Source organism: Mustelus asterias, chromosome 1, assembly GCF_964213995.1.
Source record: "Mustelus asterias chromosome 1, sMusAst1.hap1.1, whole genome shotgun sequence".
In the NCBI taxonomy this organism is placed as follows: domain Eukaryota; kingdom Metazoa; phylum Chordata; class Chondrichthyes; order Carcharhiniformes; family Triakidae; genus Mustelus; species Mustelus asterias.
In genome coordinates this window covers 20780409-20807030 of record NC_135801.1, presented here as the reverse complement: position 1 = coordinate 20807030, position 26622 = coordinate 20780409, and the positions used below count along the sequence as shown (strand labels likewise).

Genomic DNA, 26622 nt, shown 5'->3' with positions numbered 1-26622 from the left:
CTCACTTTGACACCCTCCCTCTTGCCAATATAGTCAAACGCTGCTCATTTTGAAGGCTCACACTTACGAAATGAGAAAGCACGGCAGTGAAACTCTACTTTGGCAGCAGATCAGCCCTTTGGCAAAAGAGTGAAAAAAATTCAGGAAAAATGAATAGGATTCACATACAGCTGAAATGACAATTAAGCCACCAGGGAAAGTAACTGATAGGTTTAAGTGTGCTCTATGGTTGGGAGAAATTTCAACATTTTAATACCCTCCTGTCATTATAATTGAAAGGCAATCAATACTTCGAAGAAAATTCTATGTCCAGTATGTATTACATTAGTCCACACAACAGTGCTTAGAAACTAGTGAGTATTCACACAAGTCAACTTAGTATTGCAACATTAAAAATATTTTCTTCATTCTTCACTCACATAGCCTCCCAATTAGGTAGGATTTCATTGTTCCAGGTAACCACAGCATTACCAATTGTTTCTTCCAGTTTACATCTGTCTTCCAGCAGTTTCCTTCGCCTCTGAGCATCTTTTTGCTCTATGTGAAACAACAAAAGCTTAATATAAACTTATGAAACTTTAAGACAATTTTCTGTACAAACACCTTAAGAAAAGTGACATTCTATAAATACTCAAATTCAACAAAGATACTATCTGAACACACTAATAAGATGGTCTACCGAGATGTCCAAAACCTCCATCTATTTTTCATTCACAAATATTGCCAACTATGAATACATCTTTAACTAAAGAAAATGAACACGCAAAGATCTGAGGACTGACATTAACCGAACCTGCCTGGCTGAAAATTGATGCGATCAGACTGGATGCCCATTCTGTTCCCACTGGATTTTACTGCCCAGTGGTCATTGGAAAGTACAATGAAGCAGGTATAAAGTGGATTCAATCCCAGCAATTCCCACCAGGCAGCTCAGGTTAAGCTTGCTGTTGAAATGCAGGAGCAGGAGGGGTGGGGTTTAAAAAAAACAATTTTGAAAAGAAACCTAAAGTAACTAAGAATGCTGCTTCACATCACCTAGCCATTAACCTTAGCATAAAGATAGCTCCCTGAAAACTGCCACTAAAATATACTAATACATTAAATGGAGAAAAGATATTTAGGTTAGGTTGATTAACTATAAGACCATAAAACATAGGCGCAGAATTAGGCCATTCGGCCCATTGAGTCTGCTCCTCCGTTAATGATTGGCCATGGTAAATTGTCCCTTAGTGTCAGGGGGACAGGGAGGGTGGATATGTGGGGTTACGGGGATGGGACCTGGGTGGAATTCTTGTCGATGCAGGCTCGATGGGCTGGGTGGTCTCCCTCTGCACTGTAGATTCTATGAAAACTAGCTTTTAACCTCGTTTTTTCACTTGAGCCACCATCTCCTCGTACTGCTGTCTGTGTTTCTGAGCCTCTTCCGCAGGCTTTGCAGGGAGATTCCTAAGGAGAAACAAGAGTAGTTACCAAGTGTTTGTTAGCTTGCCAACTATTGTTAAACAGTTCAAAATAGAAAAGACACACAATGAACCATTTTGGGTCCAAGATATATAATCTCCAGTAAAGGTGCAACGATTTCAACAACTGACATGCATTTGAATGTTTTTTTTAAAACTGACATTCCTATATTAACCTTAAACATAACAAATATGCAATGGTGAATCAAATGTAACTGAGAGATAAAATAAAACAGCCTAGACTGAATTTTGTACTTTTCGCTGAAGAAATGCAATAACTTGACACAAATGCAAGAGTGTGCTACAATTAGCTAATGAAACATATGAAGCAAAAGATGTGGCCATAATACAGATGAAGGAACCAAGAGAGGAAGAAACCGAAATGCTCATTATCTCCTCATTGTTCTCACTCACAACCCTTCCCTTCACTACTCTACTCAAACAAAGTAGCAAATAAAGATTGGAACAGCCCATTATATCTTCCTGGAATGTTCCAAAATACTTGACAATCAGTGACATGCTTCTGAAAAGCACTATAATGCAGGAGCAGGTTGTTCACAAAGTTCTTGAACGACCATAAGATAATAACCAATTTGATGGTTAGTGTTTGTCGCGCAAGATAGCATAACAAGTTCGCTGCTCTTCAAGTCGTGTCATGGGATTTTTAAAATCCACACAAGGTGGTGAATGGGGCTGCATTTCAATATCTCATTGAAAATCACTCCCCTAGCAATAGGTTGAAGGATCAACCTAGTTGATCTGCTCAATTTTTGGAAAGGGGCTTCAACCCACCTATTCCACATGCCCCCAAAGGATCTCCAATATGTTTATTTTCAATATGTCGCATTTTCCCACCGACTAAAACTGCCACACCCTTCCTAAATTGAAACTGAAGCCATTGTACAATTAGGCTGAAGCCCTTCCAGTCATAAGATTGCAGTAGAGTCTGCAAGCCATCATTCAAATGTCATACTGTCAGTCATTTTCATCTCACCCTTCAAAATTTGATTCTGCACGAGTAATTTTTTAGATTATTATCCCATAGTTCTGCATAATTTAACAATTATAGAAATAATCTAAGAATCCTGAGCCTTAATTTAAGCTAAGTACTTCTTTTGGTGACGGAATTCAGAGAGAAGCAGGTAGTAAATGTTTCTCAGTTCTAAACATTTGTGTTGCAAATACTTTCCATAGCATCGGAGAACATTCAATAACTTCCTATTCAAATGATTCAAAACAATTCTGACTCAACACAAAGAGTTCCCACAAGTGTTAACCTTGTCCTAATAAAGCTGAATGCAAGAAATTAATGATTTAAAAGTTACATTATCACATTGTTTACCTTTAGCTTCCTACCTGCTAACTCCCCAAAGACATCACTCACTGGGGCATGTTGCCATAGAGAGAAGCACCACTAGTACCACAACATGGTATCTTTTACATGTGAGCACAAGCAAAATGCATCAGCAAGCTATTTGACTATTAGGGGCATCACAGCCAAGCTCAACCGCAATTTCAACCATCATCTCATGTGAGAACACCATCCACCAGGTACACGGTACATACTCTTGCAACTCGGCCAACGTTGTCTACCTGATATGCAGGAAAGGATATCCCGAGGCATGGTACATCGGGGAGACCATGTAGACGCTACGACAACAGATGAATGAACACCGCTCGACAATCACCAGGCAAGAGGGTTCTCTTCCTGTTGGGGAACACTTCAGCGGTCACGGGCATTCGCCCTCTGATCTTCAGGTAAGTGTTCTCCAAGGCGGCCTTCACGAGACACAACAGCACAGAGTCGCTGAGCAGAGACTGATAGCCAAGTTCCGCACACATGAGGACGGACTCAACTGGGATCTTGGGTTCATGTCACACTATCTGTAACCCCCATGACTTGCCTGGGCTTGCAAAATCTCACTAACTGTCCTGTCTGGAGACAATACACATCTCTTTAACCTGTGCTTAACGCTCTCTCCACTCACATTGTCTGTACCTTTAAGACTTGATTACCTGTAAAGACTCGCATTCCAATCGGTATTTTGTAAATTGAGTTAGTGTCTTTATATGCCCTATTTGTGAACAGAACTCCCACTCATCTGACGAAGAGGCAGCGCTCCGAAAGCTAGTGGGTTTTGCTACCAAATAAACCTGTTGGACTTTAACCTGGTGTTGAGAGACTTCTTACTGTGTTTACCCCAGTCCAACACCGGCATCTCCACATCAGCAATGAGCCACCAAAGGTTAGCTAACTTTGCACACGCCAGGCAGTGAAATTCCATTGTGCTACCACACTGAGTAATGATTTACTCACTGATCTGTTTAGAATAACACAACATAGCATTGGCTTGCTGTGGTTTTTAGATGCATTTCTCTTCACCACTGTGACAGATGGCACCTCCTGTGGTAGCTTCATAAGAAGCTGGTCTGTCTCAAACAGATTGCTTATGTCATCTCTTAGGTCAGATGACGAATGCATTCAGATAATTTAATCATTGGGGGCATCATAGCCATCACCTATTTTTGTGCACCCCTGGCTAATTGCCCACACACTGGGTAATTAAAATTTAAAAAAGCTTTGGGTTATTATAGTCATTTGGTTTATGCAAAGTGGATCTATCAACTCATTTTCAATAATCAATATGTACAATATAGTAAATTAGGATTAGAGCTTTGCCACAAGTTTTGCATTTATCTGTCTTCAATATTCTCTATAGTATAATGGATAAAAAATTTAACTTCTAATTTTGTAACTTACCGTTCTTCCCCCTTCAAAAAAAGGACTAAAAAAATGTCAATCCAACTTTTTGTTTTTTAGGTCTTCACACAATAAGATAGATTGGTAGTTTACAAATAGGAACATTGAACCACAAGCCAATTTAGCAATGTAGTAAGAAAAATACAAACTCAATCTGGTCTTAACACTATTCAGTTTTATCTCATACATTGCGGGAGAACAGCAAGTACTTTAGGGTATACATTTTTCTTGCAGTTGAACTTTAAAAATGAGAGGTTCGGGACTTACGCTGGCCTATCCTCAAGGATAAGTGCTGTTGTGGAGAGGGGCTCGAAGTCAAGGTTTTTCCTCACACTCTGATTAGGAGAGGGGGATTTCTGGGCTCTCCTAGATCTTTCTTCATATTCCTGTATAAAATAAATAATTTACTTGCACCTCCAAGACTGCTAACTAACATTAAAGTTTATCATCCATAAACCAAGTATTATATTCAAGTAAATACTACCAATTACTATCAATGGTTTAGAACAGATGGACATGACACATGGAAAAACATGATACTCTTCTGGGTGCAATTTGTGCCAGAATCACAGCTGCCAAAGCAGAAACTCCACCTCTGTTTAGTTGGAAGACTGGCAATTGTCAGGGCTAGCCAGATTTTATTTTGAAAAAGAATCTTCTGGGATACATATTTTCAAAGATCAGGCAAGTTTACCTTGATGTTGCATCGTGATTTACTAGAGGAAATGATTGGGAATGCCAAGATTCCTGACCTGTGGGGTTCTCTACAGTAAATTATTGAAGCTTACTCTTCACTGCTGTCAGCGATGGGGGAAGTATAAATGTTGCATGGTCAGTCTGATTACTGCAAGTGATCACACGTAGGAGGAAATGGAATGCAGAAGTAGCTGAAGATGATGCCTGCCCAAGGATCTGCGTAGTGACTGAAGCTATGTAACTTGACAAGCAAAATTTAGATCGAGAAGTATGATGGGATGCAGCAAGATACAGAGAAGTGAGATTTAGTCATTAAAAAGGAAATGGCAGCTTTCACACAGTCCAAATTACAAAGATGTTCAGACTTAAAATGGTGCTGAGATTAGATAACTACAAAATTCATTTTCATTGTCACAGTTGTGGATCACAAGTGCAACTAGCTTATACTTTATCAACTCTGTGTTTGATATTTTGTCAGCACTTGCTTGAAAAAATTAGCTCTCCTTGACATGTAGCATGTACAGTCAAACAGGCATGAAATCTTCTAGTTTGGGTAAGAGACATGGTAGCGAGCATTATAGTGAACCAATCACATCAACTCTGTAGTAATTTGGATTTCAGCTGGCAGCACTTCGACCATTTTCTTCCTTCAAACTAATTTTTAAACCCATTTTGCTATCCTTCCCTTACGTCCACACACCTTCATTTCTATAGTAATCCCATGTGATACCACATTAAACATAGAACATTACAGCGCAGTACAAGCCCTTCGGCCCTCGATGTTGCGCCGACCTGTGAAACCAATCTAAAGCCCACCTAACCTACACTATTCTAATATCATCCATATGTTTATCCAATGACCAGTTAAATGCCCTTAATGTTGGCGAGTCCACTACTGTTGCAGGCAGGGCATTCCTTACTACTCTCTGTGTAAAGAATCTACCTCTGACATCCATCCTATATCTATCACCCCTCAATTTAAAGCTATGTCCCTTCGTGCTAGCCATCACCATCCGAGGAAAAAAGCTCTCACTGTCCACCCTATCTAATCCTCTGATCATCTTATATGCCTCTATTAACTCACGTCTTAACCTTCTTCTCTCCAACAAAAACAGTCTTAAGTCCCTCAGCCTTTCCTCATAAGACCTTCCCATCATACCAGGCAACATCCTGGTAAATCTCCTCTGCACCCTTTCCAATGCTTCCACATCCTTCCTATAATGCGGCGACCAGAACTGTACACAATACTCCAAGTGCGGCCGCACCAGAGTTTTGTACAACTGCAACATGACCTCATGGCTCCGAAACTCAATCCCTCTACCAATAAAAGCTAACACATTGTACACCTTCTTAACAACCCTATCAACCTGGGTGCCAACTTTCAGGGATCTATGCACATGGACACCCAGATCTCTCTGCTCATCCACACTACCAAGCATCTTACCATTAGCCCAGTACTCTGTATTCCTGTTACTCCTTCCAAAGTGAATCACCTCACACTTTTCCGCATTAAACTCCATTTGCCACCTCTCAGCCCAGCTCTGCAGCTTATCTATGTCCCTCTGTAACCTGCAACATCCTTCCGCACTGTCCACAACTCCACCGACTTTAGTGTCATCCACAAATTTACTAACCCATCCTTCTACACCCTCATCCAGGTCATTTATAAAAATGACAAACAGCAGTGGCCCCAAAACAGATCCTTGCGGTACACGTTAAAGGCTTTCCTCAGGTCCATATCAACCACACCCAGTGCAATTATCTCATCTACAATGTTTCTAACTGCCCCATTAAATTCTATTAGATTGATCAAGCAGGATTGTCCATTTTGAATTATGTGATAGATACTTCTAACTAGGTTCTCTTTGTCCATATATATGTGGTAATTTGAAGTCTCCAAAGACCTCTCACAATCATTGATAATAAAACAATTGGCATGTCAGTTCCCAGATTAGCTTAATTTCCTTTTTAAAGATAGGTACTAGATTGGCCACTCCCCAGTCATTTGGAGCACCTCTAATTTTCTCCATCAATTTCTTTAGGATCCAATACCAAAAGGTGCTGGTGCCTTTGCTATCTTTTAGATAAACTAACATATCTAAAATCTATCATTTATCAATCACAACATCACTTATCTCAATTATCATAGAATCATAGAATCCCTACTGTGCAGGAGAAGGCCATTTGGCCCATCGAGTCTGCACAGACCACAATCCCACCCTGTAACCTCTTGTATTTCCCCAGCTAGTCTCCTGATACTAAGGGGCAATTTACTGTAGCCAATCAACCTAACCTGCACATCTTTGGACTGCGGGAGGAAACCGGGCCATTCGGAAGAAACCCACGCAGAGACAGGGAGGATGTGCAAACATCACACAAACAGTGACGCGAGGCTGGAATTAAACTCGGGTCCCTGGCACTGAGAGGCAACAGTTTTAACCACTGTGCCACTGCGACTACTGCAGGGTCTTCTCTCTGATATCCGGGGCGGCACGGTAGCACAGTGGTTAGCACTGCTGCTTCACAGCTCCAGGGACCTGGGTTCGATTCCCGGCTTCGGTCACTGTTTGTGTGGAGTTTGCACATTCTCCTCGTGTCTGCGTGGGTTTCCTCCGGGTGCTCCGGTTTCCTCCCACAGTCCAAAGATGTGCGGGTTAGGTTGATTGGCCATGCTAAAATTGCCCCTTAGTGTCCTGGGATGCGTAGATTAGAGGGATTAGCGGGTAAAATATGTAGGGATATGGGGGTAGGGCCTGGGTGGGATTGTGGTCGGTGCAGACTCGATGGGCCGAATGGCCTCTTTCTGTACTGTAGGGCTTCTATGATTCTTCTATGATTTCTATCCTTTCTTTCAGTAAAGGTCAACCCAATGTATTAAAATATCTCTACTATTTGTTGACCATTCTATCCATGTCCTCCTGCAGCTCTGCCATCACAAATAAATCTGTTCCTTTATTTCAGAGGTTAATTAAATAAGGATACAACTCGTTGTAACCAGCAGTGAAACAGAATATTGCTCGAGATGAACACAAACATTTTTGTAGTCATGTCTGGAAGCAGAACTAGCAAAGAAGTGTGATGTTTAAGTAGATACTAAACAGCAAAAGATACTGATCACCATGAAATGCATGATAAACTGCAATCAGCACACAACCAATTATTAGCTGGGAATAACTATTTAAATACTTATTACTGGGAAACTGATTATCTGGGCAGCATTAGCACATTTAAAGAGTTTGGAATATATATTTTTTGATAACGGTCCACAAATTACATCTAAATGTTTAATTTGAAATGTTAATTTATTCATTTAAGCTAAAACAGCAACAGGAAACTTTAGCAAGGAATGGCAGCGTATGCCATGCAGAGGAATTCCATCTGGTTATGCAAAATAGTTAATCATAACAATAAAAAAGGATGCAACAACCAAAGTCGTTTACAGTCCTAAAAATTAGACAAATGTTTGGAGCGGGACTATCTGGTCTGAATGCTGAGCAATTACTTCCACATATTTATTGAGGGAGTGATGCCAAAACCCAAAAGATCATCCAAAGAAAGTATTTTGTTTGGGAATACAGCTTCTGATTTCTAAATAAGAATCAGAAAGGCAAAATCCAGTGAGATCTTTGTTCTTCAACCACTCACAGACATACTATCCAGCATGGATCACGTAACATCAATCAGGAGAAGAAACTTAAACTGAATTATTTTAACTCAAGAAATACTGGATGCAATTATGCTGCTGTTATTGCTTGGTCAGTGTATTGTGAACACAGGAATGTGGAACCTTCCGCACATTATGTCTCATCACATAGTGGAACTTATAACTGAGCCATTTAGGGAGCTGGACTGTGTAACTTTAAGGGCTGAGCTACTTATGTTTCTATTGCTTCAGCCATCCAGCAAGCAGAAACCGTAATGACTCATCCGAATGGAGCACCGAGCTGCAAATATCCATCTGGGAGACAAAGTTCCATTAGCAAAGAAACACATAACAAGAAAAATGTCTGTGGTGACCACATTTCCCTCAAAACCTTCAGCATTGCACATTTCTGCAATGTTACCCAAATGGCCTTTTCAGAAACTGGTAGATATATCCAACTTTTATTGCCCTGCCCCAATACGTCACTGCTAACCAGCTTGGGCACAGCCCACATTTCATTTCTAAAATTATTCCCAAGGGATCATCTGAGTCACTTTGACAAAATCGAGCGATCACAGGCAATCTCGTTTGAAAGCTGAAATTATCCTCGACACTGTTGCAAAATAATAGATCAATGCAAAGTTACCTACTCAGCAGAATTAAAATACACCATAGTACAATGAAGATCCATACTAATCACATAGTAATGCATTTTATTCAGAATTGATCAATGTGTCACACATCAGGCTTCTAATATAATCTTAACATTCTGCTTTTGCTCCACAAACATTGAGTCTAATGTACTTTCTTAATAGATATTTCATGTTCAATACTTTTCTCAGCATCAAGACAAGGTGCACTCACAATGCATGCAATTAAAAGAAATTCTCACATCAGATATAGAAATGCTTCACTATTTATAATGATATGCAGTAAATGTATCTATACAAATGTGATTCTGAAGTGCATTTACAGCATATCCATTTCCACATATTGACTGCATTCCATTGTATCGTCTCCATTTACCCTTCCACATATTTGCATGACTGTACCCTGCTGAAGTAAATAATACGTCAACCCTATTAGATTTACTAGGTTTCCCCTTTAACCAGATGGCAATCTTCTTTCACCTACTGAAGCATGGAAATACAAACTTAAATTGTTGAATGATTATGCAGGTTGGCTATATGCATAGCATACAAAGCCTTCTAACGTGGAGAAGAAAAAGATATGAATTTCATTTGAATGAACTAAGTATTCAACATGGTAATGTTAGCGCATACACTTGATTTACACAAAAATGCACAAGGTACCCTGCTGAAAATTAATTTGATCAATAAAAACAAAATTTGATAATGATTCTAGAGCTCATTACTTTCCCCGTACATTTTTAAAATACCATTCTACCAGCACCAGGAAGACGCCCTCGCCATGGAAGTCGGGAACAGATCATGATCCAAATCTTCATTAAATGAAGCTGAAAGCAGAGTGTCATTCCAAAATGATTCATCATACTGTTCCTTATGTATGCAGAGCACACCAGGAAGCAATGCTGCATCAAAAAAAAAACTTATTTCTAATCATTTTAACACCCACAGACTATAATTAAAGGCAGGAGCCTTAAACAAGAACTCTAATATCACAGCTTTAAGGTGTGTACTTACCATGAAAGCTGGCCTCATAACAATCCAAGAGAGAGCAACAATGAAATGCCTTCATTATGTGCCTTAAAGCTCAAACTGCTTTTTCTGCAAAGAACACTACAGCATTTCAGGATAGCTAACTCATCTGTTGTGACCTTCTCTCCCTCTCTCTCCAAGTTCATACCACTGCAAGCACAAAATCACGGAGGTCTGCAGTTAACCACCGGCAGTGAGGAAAAAGGCTGCAGCCATATTAATCATCTGCAGAGAGGAAACATCCAATCAGTTCTCTCAGATTTCTCCTGTAATGCCTTAGCCTCGCATCACGGCTAGGAAAGCATTCAGGTTAAAATGAATTCTACATGACCTCCTAGGTTTGTATATACAATTACTGATGTACCATGGTAGTACAGCAGAGGATTAAAATGAAAATCCCCATTGCGGAGACATTATTAGCTTATTATAGAAAGAATTTAATCAAGCAGATTTAAGTGTGTCCTTGAAAAATTTGAGACACTTTTATAGCTGATAAACCAAAATAAAAACTGGACTCCTAAACTTTCTCTGCATCAAAATTTTGAATAAAGTGCCTACATAGAAAGTATAGTTTCCGATCAATTTTAAGCCTCTAAGTGAGAACATGGAAATATTGTTTTTCATAAATTACAGAAAGCTGGTCAGGCTCCCTGAATGTTAACATGAGGATAAAGGCAGATAAGTGAAACCCTGACCAAGGGACCAAATCACATCCCACTGGTTAGAGACAGGGACAAGACAAAGTCAGGGGTTGTGGAGGGGCCGTGACCTGGACTACTTTTACATATCCAGTGACTGTAATAAGCCCAAGCATCAAACTGAAGAAATTAATGGAAAAGCTAACACCAATATTGAATAGCGAATTTAGAACATACAAATATATTTCCCGTTCTGGGCTTTGGGCCTGCTCCCAAGAGTGGGAGGCAAATAATCACTGAGTAGATATCAGAAGGACATATTTTACACAGAGGGTGGTGGGGGCCTGGAATGCGCTGCCAGGCAAGGTGGTGGAGGCGGACACACTGGGAACGTTTAAGACTTATCTAGACAGCCATATGAACGGAGTGGGAATGGAGGGATACAAAAGAATGGTCTAGTTTGGACCAGGGAGCAGCGCGGGCTTGGAGGGCCGAAGGGCCTGTTCCTGTGCTGTATTGTTCTTTGTTCTTTAGAACTGCCAAAAAAAAGGTTCAAGTTGAAGCATCAATAGCGAATGAGCCAAGCACCTGTCTTCAGGCAAAGCACATACGAAGGGCAAATATTCCTCCAGATACGTAGAAAAAAGGAAGTGCATCTCCTGTACTAAAATTCAAACTGGTCCCTGAACAGGATCTTGGCCATAAACTTGTATACGAGTTTGCTGTTCACCACCTATGAGGTCCCTTTGCCTTTCCAACTACTTTGAATCCCTGAAGATACATGCATTGAAAATAAGCCGTAATAAAGAAAATAAACAAAATTTGTGTACCTGAAATTCAAATAGAATTTGTATTTGAATCATAGATTTCAAACCTTTTCATTAAGCTAAGTACTCCCTCCTTTACGAATTATTGAAATAAACATTTATACATTAAGGCTTGCCTGAACTATGCCGACATTTTGTCCCTCTCCTAATGTGCATCAGCCAGCCCAATAATTTCTTTCATTAATCATACAAACACCTCAACAAAAAAGCAAGCAATAAAATTCACATTGATTTCCAGCATTTGCAGTTTATTGCTTTTTATATTATGCTCTGATTTCCTTTTGACAAAAAAGTGTCATATGAAAGAGAAACAAAGAAAAAATGCTCCTTCACGAAAGATTTAGCCGCTTGAAAGAGCATGCAGTTAATTAATTACAGAAAATAGATTAAATTTCTTGTTCAAAAATTGATGAGGCACTTGCAATTATGGCCCATGGGGCATGAGATGGGAATATATTCGCATAAATTGAGGATTAGTTAACCAACAGTAAACAGGTAATTTTTGGGTTGGTAGGCTGTAACTAGCTAGATACAAGGTTTCATTTGGGGGCCAAGAGTAATTTATCCAATTTTTTGGACCGTAAAAATTAGGTGGGAAAAGAAGCTGCATGGAAATCACAAGACAGACGTAAAAAAGCTGCAAAGGCCAATAGATGTGTGGGTTAGGTTGATTGGCCATGCTAAAATTGCCCCTTAGTGCCCTGAGATACGTAGGTTAGAGGGATATGGGAGTAGGGCCTGGGTGGGATTGTGGTCGGTGCAGACTCGATGGGCCAAATGGCCTCTTTCTGCACTGCAGGGTTTCTATGATTCTATGAGATGGGTTGCATAGGTGGGCAAGAACATGGCACATGGATTATAATGTGGAGAAATGTGAAGTACCCATTCTGGGAGGTAAAACGAGCAATTAGGAAGACAAATGGTAAGTTAGCTTTTCTTACAAAGGAATTGGAGTATAAAAGTAAAGGAGTCTTATTACAATTATGGAGGACCATGGTGAGGCCACACCTGGAATAGTCTGTACAGTTTTGGTCTCCAATTCCAAGGAAGGATATCCTTGCCTTTCTGGAAATGCAATAAAGGATCACTAAACTTATCCCTGGGATTAAAGGATTGCCCTGTGCGGAGAGATTGAATAGACATGGCCTATGTTCCCTAGAATATTGGAGAATGAGAAGTGATCTAATTGAAACATAACATCCTTAAGGGGCTTGGCAGTGTAGTTGGCAAAGGATGCTTCCCAGTCCAGAACCAAAGTTCAGAGTGTCAGAATAAAGGGTCAACTACCTAAAATTGAACTTGAGAGAAATTCCTTCACTCAAGGTTGTGAACTCAGTCATAGAGGTTTACAGCATGGAAACAGGCCCTTCGGCCCAACTTGTCCAGGCCACCCTTTTTTTTAAACCCCTAAGCTAATCCCACTTGCCCGCATTTGGCCCATATTCCTCCATACCCATCTTACCCATGTATCTAAATGCCTTTTAAAAGACAAAATTGTACCCGCCTCTACTACTTCCTCTGGCAGCTTGTTCCAGACAATCACCACCCTGTGTGTGAAGAAATTGCCCCTTTGGACACTTTTGTATCTCGCCCCTCTCACCTTAAACCTATGCCCTCTAGTTTTAGACTCCCCTACCTTTGGGAAAAGATATTGACTATCTAGCTGATCTGTGTCCCTCATTATTTCATAGATCTCTATAAGATCACCCCTCAGCCTCCTACGGTCCAGAGAAAAAAGTCCCAGTCTATCCAGCCTCTCCTTATCCTTTCTATAATAGGGTGACCAGAACTGCACATAGTACTCCAAGTGTGACCTTACCAATGTCTTGTACAACTTCAACAAGATGTCCCAACTCCTGTATTCAATGCTCTGACCGTTGAAACCAAGCATGCCGAATGCCTTCTTCACCACTCTGCCCACCTGTGACTCCACATTCAAGGAGTTATGAACATGTACCCCTAGATCTCTTTGTTCTGTAACTCTCCCAACGCCCTACCATTAATTGAGTAAGTCCTGCCCTGGTTCAATCTACCAAAATGCATCACCTCGCATTTGTCTAAATTAAACTCCATCTGCCATTCGTCAGCCCACTGGCCCAATTGATCAACATCCCGTTGTAATTGGAGATAACTTTCTTCACGGTCCACTATGCCATCAATCTTGGTGTCATCTGCAAACCAACTAACCATGCCTCCTATATTCTCATCCAAATCATTAATATAAATGACAAATAACAGTGGATCCAGCACTGATCCCTGAGGCACACCGCTGGTCACGGCCTCCAGTGGCTTCTGTCAAGAAGCCAATTTTGTATCCATTTAGATACCTCACCCTGGATCCCGTGAGATTTAACTTTATGCAACGACCTATCATGCGGTATCTTGTCAAAGACCTTGCTAAAGTCCATGTAGACAACATCAACTGCACTGCCCTCATCTACCTTCTTGATTACCCCTTCAAAAAACTCAATCAAATTTGTGAGACATGATTTTCCACTCACAAAGCCATGCTGACTATCCCTAATCAATCCTTGCGTCTCTAAATGCCTGTAGATCCTGTCTCTCAAAATACCTTCCAACAACTTACCCACCACAGATGTGAGGTTCATTGGCCTGTAGTTCCCAGGCTTTTCCCTGCAGACCTTTTTAAACAAAGGCACAGCATTTGCCACTCTCCAATCTTCAGGCACCTCACCCGTGACTATTGATGATTCAAATATCTTTGCTAGAGGACCCGCAATTTCCTCCCTAGCCTCCCACAATGTCCTGGGATACACTTCATCAGGTCCCGGGGATTAATCTGCCTCGATGCGCTTTAAGACTTCCAGCACCTCCTTCTCTGTAATATGTACACTCCTCAAGACATCGCTATTTATTTCCCCAAGTTCCCTAACATCCATGCTTTTCTCAACAGTAAATACTGATAAGAAATATTCATTTAGGATCTCACCCATCTCTTGTGGATCCGCACATAGATGACCTTGTTGATCCTTAAGAGACCCTACTCTCTCCCCTGCTACTCTTTTGCCCTTTATGTATTTGTAGAGGTTCTTTGGATTCTCCTTTGCCTTATCTGCCGAAACAATCTCGTGACCCCTTTTTGCCCTCCTGATTTCTCTCTTAACTCTACTCCTACACCCTTCAAGGGATTCACTTGATCCCAGCTGCCTATGCATGTCATATGCCTCTTTCTTCTTCTTGACCAGGGTCTCAATATCCTGAGTCATCCAGGGTTCCCTACTTCTGCCAGCCTTGCCCTTCACTCTAAGAGGAATGAACCCTGGTTAACCCTGGAAAGCCTGCCACTTACCAGACGTCCCTTTGCCTTCCCAGACTCCCAGTTAACATTTGAAAGTTCCGGCCTGATACCATCAAAATTGGCCTTGCCCCAATTCAGAATTTTAACTTTTGGGCCAGACCTATCATTCTCCATAGCTATCTTAAAACTAATAGAATTATGGTCACTAGTCCCAAAATGATCCCTCACTAACACGTCTGTCACCTGCCCTTCCTTATTTCCCAAGAGGTGGTCAAGTTTTGCCCCCTCTCTAGTCAGGCCATCCACATACCGAATGAGAAATTTCTCCTGAATACACGACAAATTTCTCTCCATCCAACCCTCTATTACTATGGCTGTCCCAGTCAATGCTAGGGAAGTTAAAATCCCCTACTATTACCACCCTATTTTTCTTGGAGCTGTCTGTAATTTCCTTACATATTTGCTCCTCAATTTCCCACTGACTATTTGGGGGCCTACAGTACAACCCTGTCAAAGTGATTTCCCCCTTCTTATTTCGATGTTCTACCCATGTTTCAGTAATTGCTATAATATCCCAGTCCCACGTACCCATCCATGCCCTGAGTTCATCTGCCTTGCCTGTCAGGCTTCTTATGGTGAAATAAATGCAGTTTAATCTGGACTTCCCATGCTCTCTGTCTTGCTTTTGCCTGATCTGTCTGGTACTAGGATTTCTGACACTGCCTTTACTACTTAATGTGCTCTCTTTAACTTCTGTGCTGTCATCAAACTTCTCTTCTCTCTCCCTACTGCTTTGGATCCCATCCCCTGCCAAACTAGTTTAGATCCTCCCAACTGGCTCTAGCAAATCTCACCGCCAGGATGTTAGTCCCCCTCCAGTTCAGGTGTAACCCGTCCCTCTTGAACAGGTCAGCCCTTCCCCAGAAAAGATCCCAATAATCCAAGAGTCTAAATCCCTGCCCCCAGCTCTCAAGTCACGCATTCATCTGCCTAATCTTCCTATTCATACTCTCACTAGCACGTGGCAGCGGTAGTAGTCCTGAAATTACTACCTTCGAGGTCCTGCACGTTAGCTTTCTGCCTAACTCTCTATATTCACATTTCAGGACCTCATCCCTTTTCCTACCTATGTCGTTGGTACCAATATGTACAACGACGTCTAGCTGTTCACCCTCCCCCTTAAGAATGTCCTGCAATCGCTCAGAGACGTCCTTGATCCTGGCACCAGGGAGGCAACACACCATCCTGGAGTCGCGATTGCGGCCACAGAAATGCCTGTCTGTGCCTCTAACTACCGAGTCCCCTATCACTACCACTCGCTTGCTCTTTGCCCGACCCTGTCCCACAGCAGAACCAGCTGTGGTGCCAAAGGCCTGGCTACTGCTGGTATCGCCCCCTGAACTTTTGGAATATTCTACCCCAGACAGCTGTGAATACTCACTGAATATACTGAAGACAAATGTTAGGGACAGAGTTGGAAGAGAATTGAAATCCTTCTACCGTTTCCCTTCCTGGCTCTAAGCAGTGTGGTGGGTGTGTATCTATTAGCATCTTTGTGTGTGCAGTTAATTTGAATAACAGTAGCAAGGTTTTGTGGGTTTAAATAAAGAGTTATTTATTCATGCATTCACCTGGAAAGTCTAAATGTTATATCACTCACTCGACACTCTCACACAAATACACATTCAAGAGAAATTATAGTTGGAACAAATAGTGCACTTTACAAGTTGTAAACAAGAGTAGTCAACAACAGTACAAGTACTTGGTACATCTTGGAAGGTCACAATAATTGTGGGCCCTTTCTAAAGAAAGGGGTCCTGAACCAATTATTACAGGACCCCCTTGAAGAGATTCACAAAGTCAGGCACTTGTGGTTAACTGGTTTTCAGCGGTTCTGTTTCATTAAATTGCAAACTAGGAAACATGAAGGCTGGAAGTCCACTGATGAGTTTGTAAATCTTGAACAATGACAGGAATAAATTCCATAGAGGGCTTTTGTCTGGATATATCCATTCAAAGGGGAGGCAGTCACCCAGGGTGATTCAATTAGGAGCCTTCTAGAAGTTTGAGGTAGCGTGTGTTGAATTTCCGAAAACACCCGACTCCTGGCAGCCATCTTAGCCACCCTTTTAATGTTCATTTTAAAAAATAGAAGTTCTAGAAGCTTCCATGTGAATATAGTCCATGTTTGATGTTAGGAATATGATATGTCTTCACTGGGCATAACACAGACCAATAGCACAGGAATGTGGAGTTGATGTAGAAGATCAGCTACGATGCTATGGAATGGTGGAAAAGATTCAAAGGACCAAACAGTCTACTCTGGCTCCTATTTATTTTTTTATATGTTTTAATATTTCCAGTGACTTGGAATACGATTTGTCTTCAGTTTTCTTGGGGTAAGCAATAGAAGGCAGGAACAAGCAATTGTCTCAGGATCTTACAATAAATTTACAGTAGGCCCAAAAGTTTGAAGCATTTCAGTAAAGTTATGAAGGCAGCTTATGGCCTGTGACTGGGTCATATCATTTCTATGGCAGTATTAGTCAATAGATACAGAGCAGACAATAGAACAGATCTGCCAGATGTCATTATATCACTGGTACCATTCAGTAAGTGGCAATGATATCCATGGACAAATGAAAAAAAAAGAATGTTTTCTAGGATATGCTGAGTTGTCTTTGAATTTACCCTTTTTAAAAACTGTAAAATTAAGATTAATCAAAGGTATAAGACTTAAGATCCATATGAGCAGAATCTTTGATAAGGTGAAATTGGTGACTTGTTAAAATAATCCTACTATATAGAATGCAATAATTCAGCCACATCATTAAAAAGGCACAATAACAAATGCATCATTTTAAACAGCCAAACTTTCCAAAAGCATCGGTGTCAAACGCACCATAAACAGTAACATGCCGAAAGCAATGCAAAACAAATTACGTGCAGTAACAGTAATAGAATCATAAAAATTACAGTACGAGGCAGTGTCCTTCATGATGCTCGCTTTTCAAATTGAGCCAATTTCTAATCTCACTCCTCCATTTAAATTTTCTCCTTTTTAAACAGAATTATAGTTGCTGCTTCAAAAATCAACGCCAATTCATGTTCTAGTAATCTTGTGCAAGGAATTTTTCCATTAGCAATAATCCTTCTAATAATAGTCTCCCTGCTACTAGTTCACCAAGCAACTGAAATAATCATTTACCCTCTTACCATCTTCTCTACTCCATTCAAAGAAAATCCATTTTTTAAGCCTTCTGATGACTGGTTATATTCTGTGCATCATTCCACTGAAACTTCATGATGGCCTTTGAAAGGTTCCATAATTGTATGCAGTATTCCAATCATGACCCAGTCAACAACTTGCATAAATTCAGAACCACCTCATTAACCACCAAATGAGCATCAGCTCATTTCTATTCTCTCCAAGTCTACATTTGTTTGCTCTTGAATTTCAGAGCACTCTTCACAAGCAAATGGCAACTCCCCAGGCTTTAGGATTATGACTTCATTAATTCCAGCCTTAAGACTATGCCTCCATTAATTCCAACTATGAAAAGTACCTTACATCTTGACAAGATTTCTCTCCAACTGTTAATATGCAATAGAGCATCACACATCAAGACCCACTTTTAAGTTTTTGCTCTACAGACCCATGCTTGCCCCCAATTAATCCATGCCTTTCTATGTGATTAATTTAATCTCATATTACTTGTTCAAAAGAGTTATGTACAACTGATCTATCCCTGCCCACCTCTGCTGAATATGAATGCGACATTTTGCATTGTTATGACCCAGTAGGGACTGTTAACTTTCAAAGAGAAATACAAATGTCTCATTTTACCCAACAGCTCCATGCCACAACACTTGACTTTAAAAAAAAATAAAACACAAACTTTATTGCACATGGAATAAATTAAACAAAGCAAAACAAGTTAGTTAACACTGCAGCTGAAAACTACGTATGTTACCACTCAGGTTTATTTCTTACATTCCCCAAGAATTCTCTTATAAAACACATTAATCTTAAGAATTATTTAATTCTGAAGGGAGCCCCCATAAGTATGCCACAATCCTCGGGGCAGTGTTCCTTAGCTCCAGCTATTCTCAAGAGGCAAAAACTTTAATTTCCCCTCACTTGACTATGGAGGCCTTGGTCCCTTGTCTGGCTTTTCAATACTTCCAACCTATTCTATGGATTACTTTCTTTTGCAATAGAACATTATAGATTCTCCCACGAGCTTCAAACTAGGCAATCTTCCTCTTCTGTTCCTCAAGAGTCGAACTGAGTTAAGCCTCCCTCGCCTTCCACGCAGTCAATGATATTATCCTCTGGTCAGAGTGCAGGTCTGCCATTCATTTTGGCTAAAATTTCTCCGTGCGCTGCAAAGCACACAGGATTCAAATTGTAAATAAAATCCTCTCCTGCCGAACAGCCTGATATAATGAATCCAGCCATCACCAAGATGACATAGCCTGCTCTGGGCTACTTCTAACCGGCCATTAATTTAAAAGGCAACAATTAATTTAAGTATTCCTCATTTACAATTTTTTGATCTGAAGTGGGGTTTCCAGCCTTTCAGGGCTCACCGAGTGCTTTTAAACTAATTTAGCTTCATAAACAAAAACTTCTTTCTGGGCTCCACCTCTTTGCAAGCAGTGTAGACACCATGTCTCCAGGTAAGCAAGCCTATCGGCAGTTTTAGGATCTTATCATTCCAGTTGTTAACCTCTGAAAGCAACATGCCTCCAATCTCAAGTGCAACAGGCTCTAAGCGACTCGAGTTGCATTGAACCTATTTTCTACAGTTAAGCTTTAATTTCCAAAACAAAAAAGTACATACTAAAACACATGAACGAGAACTAGGTATTCACAACAGCAGCCTCTGGTCTTTTGTACAGTTCTAGGTTCTAAATGATTGCAGAAAATCATGACTGGTGCCTCATCTACTTTCTGCAGTTTTGTGAGATGGATACCCCCTCGGCTTATTACTTTTTTAGCCTTTTGCCATCTGTGTGTTTCCATATCCTACTAAGGTACTCCTAACAAGCCGATTTCACCTCATTGTGTAAAACAGGAGGCGAGATATCTTTTTTAAAAAAGATGTAACACTTGGCTGAAGTTAGATGTTTCATTCAAAGATTATTACTGCATTTTTTAGCACAAGCCTTCAATATTATTTGGGGATGGGGGTTGTGGAGAGAAGAGAGAGAAATGAGAAAGGCAACGGTTCAAAAATTATTTTGCCCAGATTAGCATTTTGGATGATTGTTGCAGAGGAGTTGGAATACGCCACCAAAGGATTCGAACAGCAGAATGCTGTTTCCAAATGAGATGCAGGAGGCCACGCAACTTCCGTTAGTCTCTCGGCCTCAAGCCACAACCGTTGAAAGATAGCTTCCTCGAGGAAGAGAAACAGCAACAGGATCAGAGGTTTGCAAGTTGATTGGAAAATTTCAAAATGGTGCAGAGGCTGAACTTCTCTGCCTGTAAAATTCTGAGCCTGCTGAAATAACCTGGAGGTGTTTCATGTGTAAATTAAACTTTAATACTTTTACTGGATACTTTTTTCAAATGTTTTGGCAGGCTTTATTTGAAGTAGTACGTAACAAAGCAAGCCTCACTACAGGAAATGAAAAGAGGAAGTCAACAGACATTCACCATACGAGCTTGCCGGCACATTTTCATAACAGTACAGTAAAGCACAGAAAAGAGACCATTCGTTTGTATCCCTCCATTCCCAGATTGCTCATGTGATTATCCAGATAAGTCTTAAACGATGCCAGCGTGTCACTACAATGCCCTACTTGGCAGCACATTCCTTGCCCCCACCACCCTCTGTGTAAAAAACATCCCTCTAATATCTGAGTTATACCTCGCCCGTCTCACCTTGAGCCCGTGGCCCCTTGTGATCATCACCTCCGACCTGGGAAAAAGCTTCCCACTGTTCACCCTACCTATACCTTTCATAATTTTGTACACCTCTATTAGGTCTCCCCTCATTCTCCGTCTTTCCAGGGAGAACAAGCCCAGTTTACCCAATCTCTCCTCATAGCTAAGACCCTCCATACCAGGCAACATCCTGGTAAACCTTCTCTGCGCTCTCTCTAAAGCCTCCTCGTCCTTCTGGTAGTGCGGCGACCAGGATTGGACGCAGTACTCCAAATGTGGCCTAACCAGCGTTCTATACAGCTGCATCATCAGACTCCAGCTTTTATACTCTATACCCCGTCCTATAAAGGCAAGCATACCATATGCCTTCTCCACCACCTTCTCCACCTGTGCTGCCACCTTCAAGGATGTGTGGAAATATCAGAGGCCGAATGCCCGTGATCGCTGATATATGACTTCAGCGGTCACGGGCATTCGGCCTCTGATATTTGGGTAAGCGTTCTCCAAGGCGGCCTTCGCGACACACGACAACGCAGAGTCGCTGAGCAGAAACTGATAGCCAAGCTCCGCACACACGAGGACGGCCTCAACCGGGATATTGGGTTCATGTCACACTATTTGTAACTCCCACAGTTGCATGGACCTGCAGAGTTTCATTGGCTGTCTTGTCTGGAGACAATACACATCTTTTTAGCCTGTCTTGATGCTCTCTCCACTCACATTGTTTCATCTCTTAAAGACTTGATTAGTTGTAAGTATTTGCATTCCAACCATTATTCATGTAAATTGAGTCTGTGTCTTTATAAGCTCTGTTTGTGAACAGAATTCCCACTCACCTGAAGAAGGGGCTAAGAGCTCCGAAAGCTTGTGTGGCTTTTGCTACCAAATAAACCTGTTGGACTTTAACCTGGTGTTGTTAAACTTCTTCCTATGGCCAAGCCAGTTCTCTACCCATCTAGCCACCTCTCCTTGTATCCCATGAGCCTTAACCTTCTTAACCAACCTGCCATGAGGGACTTTGTCAAATGCCTTACTGAAATAATGCCTTACTGAAATAAATGGGAGTTTATTTTGCATTAAGGAAAATGTTAGAGTTTTAAGGAGTTAAGGTAGCGTTTACTTTAACTAGCCTTGTTGTTGAGGTTGCTGGAGCTTCTTAACGGTTCAAGAGAATGGACAGATTGCCTTTGCCAAATTCTACTTCACTAAGATGCAATGATCTACAAATGATCAAGGCTGCATCATGCTTTCTATTTCCCTTTCTGTTTTATCTTTAGCTGAGAAATGTGGGAACTGAACAGAGAACAACTCAAATCTGCATGTTCCCACTTCATAGTCCCAATTCCCATGCAAATTTGTAAACATCACCAAAACTGACGCACACAATAGAGTCCAAATGCAACAAAATAATAGAGTATTAAAATAATTATTTCTATCCATTTCTACATTTTGCACTGCAGGTCTGGTGGTCCACAGTCCTCACGTGATTAACTCCAAAGGTGAGGTGTTGTCCCAAATAAGGAGGAAAAAACCGTCACACCATGTAGCCTGGATATGTATCCTTCAATTACAGCTTATAGGCATGTTCATGTCTACCCAGGAACCCACATGCTTTAACTGCATTCTTAACCTGCCCTGCCACCTTAATTGATTTGATGTGGAGATGCTGGCGTTAGACTGGGGTGGGCACAGTAAGAAGCCTCACAACACCAGGTTAAAAGTCCAACAGATTTATTTGGAATCACGAGTTTTCAGAGCGCTACTCCATCAGGTGAGTGGAGAGGTAGGTTTCACAAACATGGCATATATAGACAAAGACACAATTGCAAGATAATGGTATCTTGCACAATCTTGCAATTGTGTCTTTGTCTATATACACCGTGTTTGTGAAACCCACCTCTCCACTCACCTGATGAAGGAGCAGCACTTTGAAAGCTCGTGATTCCAAATAAACCTGTCGGAATTTAACCTGGTGTTGAGAGACTTCTTTTATTGATTTTGTGTATGTACACCTCAGGTCTCTCTGCTCCTGCACCCCTTTTGGTATTGTACTCTATTTTATATTGCCTCTCCTCAAAATTAATCAAGTCTTGGCATTAAATTTCATCTGCCACTTCTCTGCCTATTCCACCAGCTTGTCCATGTCCTTTTGAAGCTTATCACCATCCTCCTCAAAGTTCACAATATTTCCAAGTCTGCACACTCAAGTTTACATCATTAATATATATCAAGAAATGCAGGGCTCTGAACATTGACCCCGAAAGCCCACTATATACCTTTCTTCAGTGTGAGAAACAACAATTCTCCACTACTGTTTCCCGTTAATTTTATATCCATGTATCCTGTCGCGCAGCCAGTTTTGTATCCATGATGTTACTATCCATTTTATTCCATTACTTAAGTCATTACCCACTTTGTATTGTGTTCATCAAGTCTATTACTCAATCAAATTATCAATGCTTTCTGTTAGTTTTTTCATAAACTGAGTCATTAAGCAGTTTTCTATTAACTGTAGAAATCCCTCATGTGTCTTACTGTCTTATTGTCCCAGTCAATTTCTGTTAAGTCAAAATTTCCAATCACTGTAGTTGGCCCCCTATGGAGAACCATCCTAATCTTATCACATAGTTCCAGATCAAATCTTGCACCCTTTGGGAGTAATTTAAAACAAAAATCACATTATTGCAGTAAAGCCATGTAGGTGAGATTGGAATCCATGCAGGTACGCTTTGCATTCAGCTGTACTACACCTCATACCTCATCAGGCAAAGTTTATTAAAATGTCTTCCAATTTTCAGAACCAAAACTCCTCACTTGGATAACGAAATATTCAAATTATATTTTAAATGAGACCTATTTTTAAATGAGAAAGTTTTATTTTAAATTGCCGAAGATGACAAGTGCTTGACAATTTTCCCTCCATTGGGATGAAAGTGATGCTGCTTTACAATGTATATGTATACAGTTTCAGTATTGAACCATGGAGTGGGAGAATGGAATGCTGATCGCTATCACTGCGCCATTTACTTTGCTTTGTTATAAAGCCTATATATTTGTACATATACATACTCAAATATTGTTGTTTAACTTATCTTGCCAAACAGGGTGCAGGGTGCATTCTACTAGGTAAATAACATTCTGCACAAATTAAAAGCTGGCATGTTAGTGGCTGGTAACCTCAATTTTTGCTAGTCTTTGAACAGTAATTTACTTAGTAACCCATCCATCCTAAAACACTCAAAACATTTCACCAAGGAACACCTGCTGACAAACACCAGAGCCAATTCTATTGGAGCAATGTGATAATTAGCACGAGAAGTCTGATCCCTTCCTTCCCCAAGCAGTACGTTCGACTGCAATGTTTAAAGGTCATTTTGTTCTTAAATGATAAACTATCAACTCTAACATCAGTGACAAAACAGAAAGCACACCCTTGCTTTGCCCTCTTCCTCATTTCTGTTTAACACCTCGTGCATATTGAAGAATTCCATTGGATAAAATTTCTGAACTCAATATAGATGTTGCTTTCACTGATCCAAATGTTTGCACATTCTCCCGTGTCTGAGTGTTACTTCCGGGAGCTCCAGTTTCCTCCCACATTCTAAAGATGTGCAGGCTAGGTGATTGACCATGTTAAATTGTTCCTTAGTATCCTAACATGTGAAGGTTACGTGGATTAGCCATGGTAAATGCGCAGGGTTAGGGGGATAGGGTGAAGGGGTGGGATGCTCATTTGGAGGGTCGATGCATTCTTAATAGGCCAAATGGCCTCTTTCTGCGCAGTTGAGGTTCTATGGTTCTAAGTCACTAGACTTTGTTTTAATAGCCATATAATTTGTCACGGTATTGATTAGTTTCTCAAGATCAGGAAAGGGATTACAAAGCAGATATTAGACAATACAACTGAATATAAATGTGGATATGGAAAGGTATTGGTATCAAGCTGGGTGATACCTGCATCAAAATCTCCAAAACTTGAATCAGTTACAACAGGCTTTCCCCAATAATGCGCCTTAGTAACAGACTTGCAACCTCCTTCAATCTCAGATGTCAACAACTACAAATACAAAACATGGCAGCTTAGTTTCAGAGACTGGGCTTTATCCCCTGCATCGAGTCTTAAGAGTCAGGTTACAAATTCATTCGGAATTTACAAAACAGATTCAAAAATCCATAGCAGCTTTCAGGAAAAATCCTGTACAAGTTGGGGAGTTTCGGGTGACATTGATTTATCCAAATACACAAAGTCACAATATGTAGCAGATTATAGTTTCAAATTTTTAAAGCCGCATACAATTGCTGAAAATGGGGTTTAAGTCATTAAGAATTTACTCAAGTGTGTTAAAATAGTTGTCTTGAAACTTTACAAAGCAAATCAAAATAATTATTGGGTCACCTACAGTAGGGTTTCATACTATAGAAGAAAGTTAGTTGTGATAATCCAGCACATTATAGTTTGACATTTACACATCACAAAACTGGAGGTTCTGGAAGGGAGGCAAACTTTACAATTGATTTGATAGAATTAGAGATTTCTCTCTCCAGAATGAAAAATTCATCTTTTCACCTCAGCGTATTGCAGAGTACTTGCACATTATCCTTGCAGGCTAGCTGCTGCTATGCAATTATCACAGGCAACAAAGGTCAGCATTTGCTTTGATCATAACTGTGTTTCTAAAACACATATAAACATGAAACTGACCCTTTTTAACTGTGACTATGAGCACATTGACATACAGTTTATCTAAAAAGGTGTGCTGCTTGGTTCTGCACACTGCCACTACGTACCTGCTGAACTTTCTTGGACTCTTTAAGCGGGCTTTCCTTAGCAGGTATCCTCCCAAACAATTTCCATCCTTGAGCATTCTGCTCTAATGGTACGGAATCTTTGAGCTTCTTAGCAAACAAACTCCTGCAAAATGAGAGCAAACTGTTATTCGCTGGATTTGACAACTTTCTAATTAGATGGGCAGCACATTGGTATTTCTTACAAAAATGCCTCTTTGCATTACAGCTGACTTCAACAGCAGGGTTGCAAGTTAAATGAGAAGGCACTGCTGCCTTTGGAGCAGTTGGAAACCACTTCAAAAAACAGCTGCCCAGGCTTTGTCCAGAGGTAAATATAAATGAATAAAACAAGAAATTGCAAACAATGAAAATCTGAAAGCAACAATCAGAACATGCCAGCAATGCACAACAGGTTCATGAGCGTCTGGAAAAAGAGAGAGATTAAAATCACAACATAGAGAGAAACAGAACTCCAAATTTGGCATTTATGGACGAGAAGTGGCAGTAAATCAAACGGCATAAGGAAAAAAATCTCATCTGTTTAAATTCTACGAGCTGTTCCTGGTGCTATTTATTGACTGTGGTTTACAGTACTTGTGGGTTATGCAGAGAAGTCCAGCTCACCTGTACCAGCAATCTTGATTTTCTGACCAGTTTAGATAGACCTTATTGAAAGTTAGAGTATAAAATGACAGATGCATTCACAACGGTCAAACAAACATTCACAAATAAACTCATGCTGGCATAACTGTCCTCTGCTGCTAATGGTCCGGAACATATCTCGTCACAAATTAAATGGAGTGGATTTGAAAACAGCGTTTTTTTTAAATTATAGAACTCCTTCTGCTTTATAATGAGGATTTATGCACTCTTTATACAAGGTGACACATCCTACACCAGTCTCAAATCACATTTGAAGAGAGAGCCACACACCACTTGCATTAAGCTTTTCACAGCTCAGGGCAATTTCATGTA

General features: G+C 40.6%; 1 protein-coding gene across 4 annotated transcripts in view; it reads right to left on the bottom strand.

Moving 5' to 3' along the window:
• The window catches only part of LOC144492207 (TBC1 domain family member 14-like), an 82659-nt gene that overhangs the window by 20476 nt on the left and 35561 nt on the right, over positions 1-26622 (bottom strand). For 3 of the 4 annotated variants that reach the window (XM_078210219.1, XM_078210220.1, XM_078210221.1), the window contains 4 exons: positions 25648-25771; positions 4489-4607; positions 1364-1446; positions 420-537 (listed from right to left, as the gene is read on the bottom strand). In XM_078210219.1, coding sequence (XP_078066345.1) covers positions 420-537; positions 1364-1446; positions 4489-4607; positions 25648-25771 — 444 coding nt within the window. Of the gene's footprint in view, positions 1-419; positions 538-1363; positions 1447-4488; positions 4608-10224; positions 10347-25647; positions 25772-26622 lie in introns of those variants that run through there. The other variant, XM_078210225.1, reaches the window with a different exon arrangement.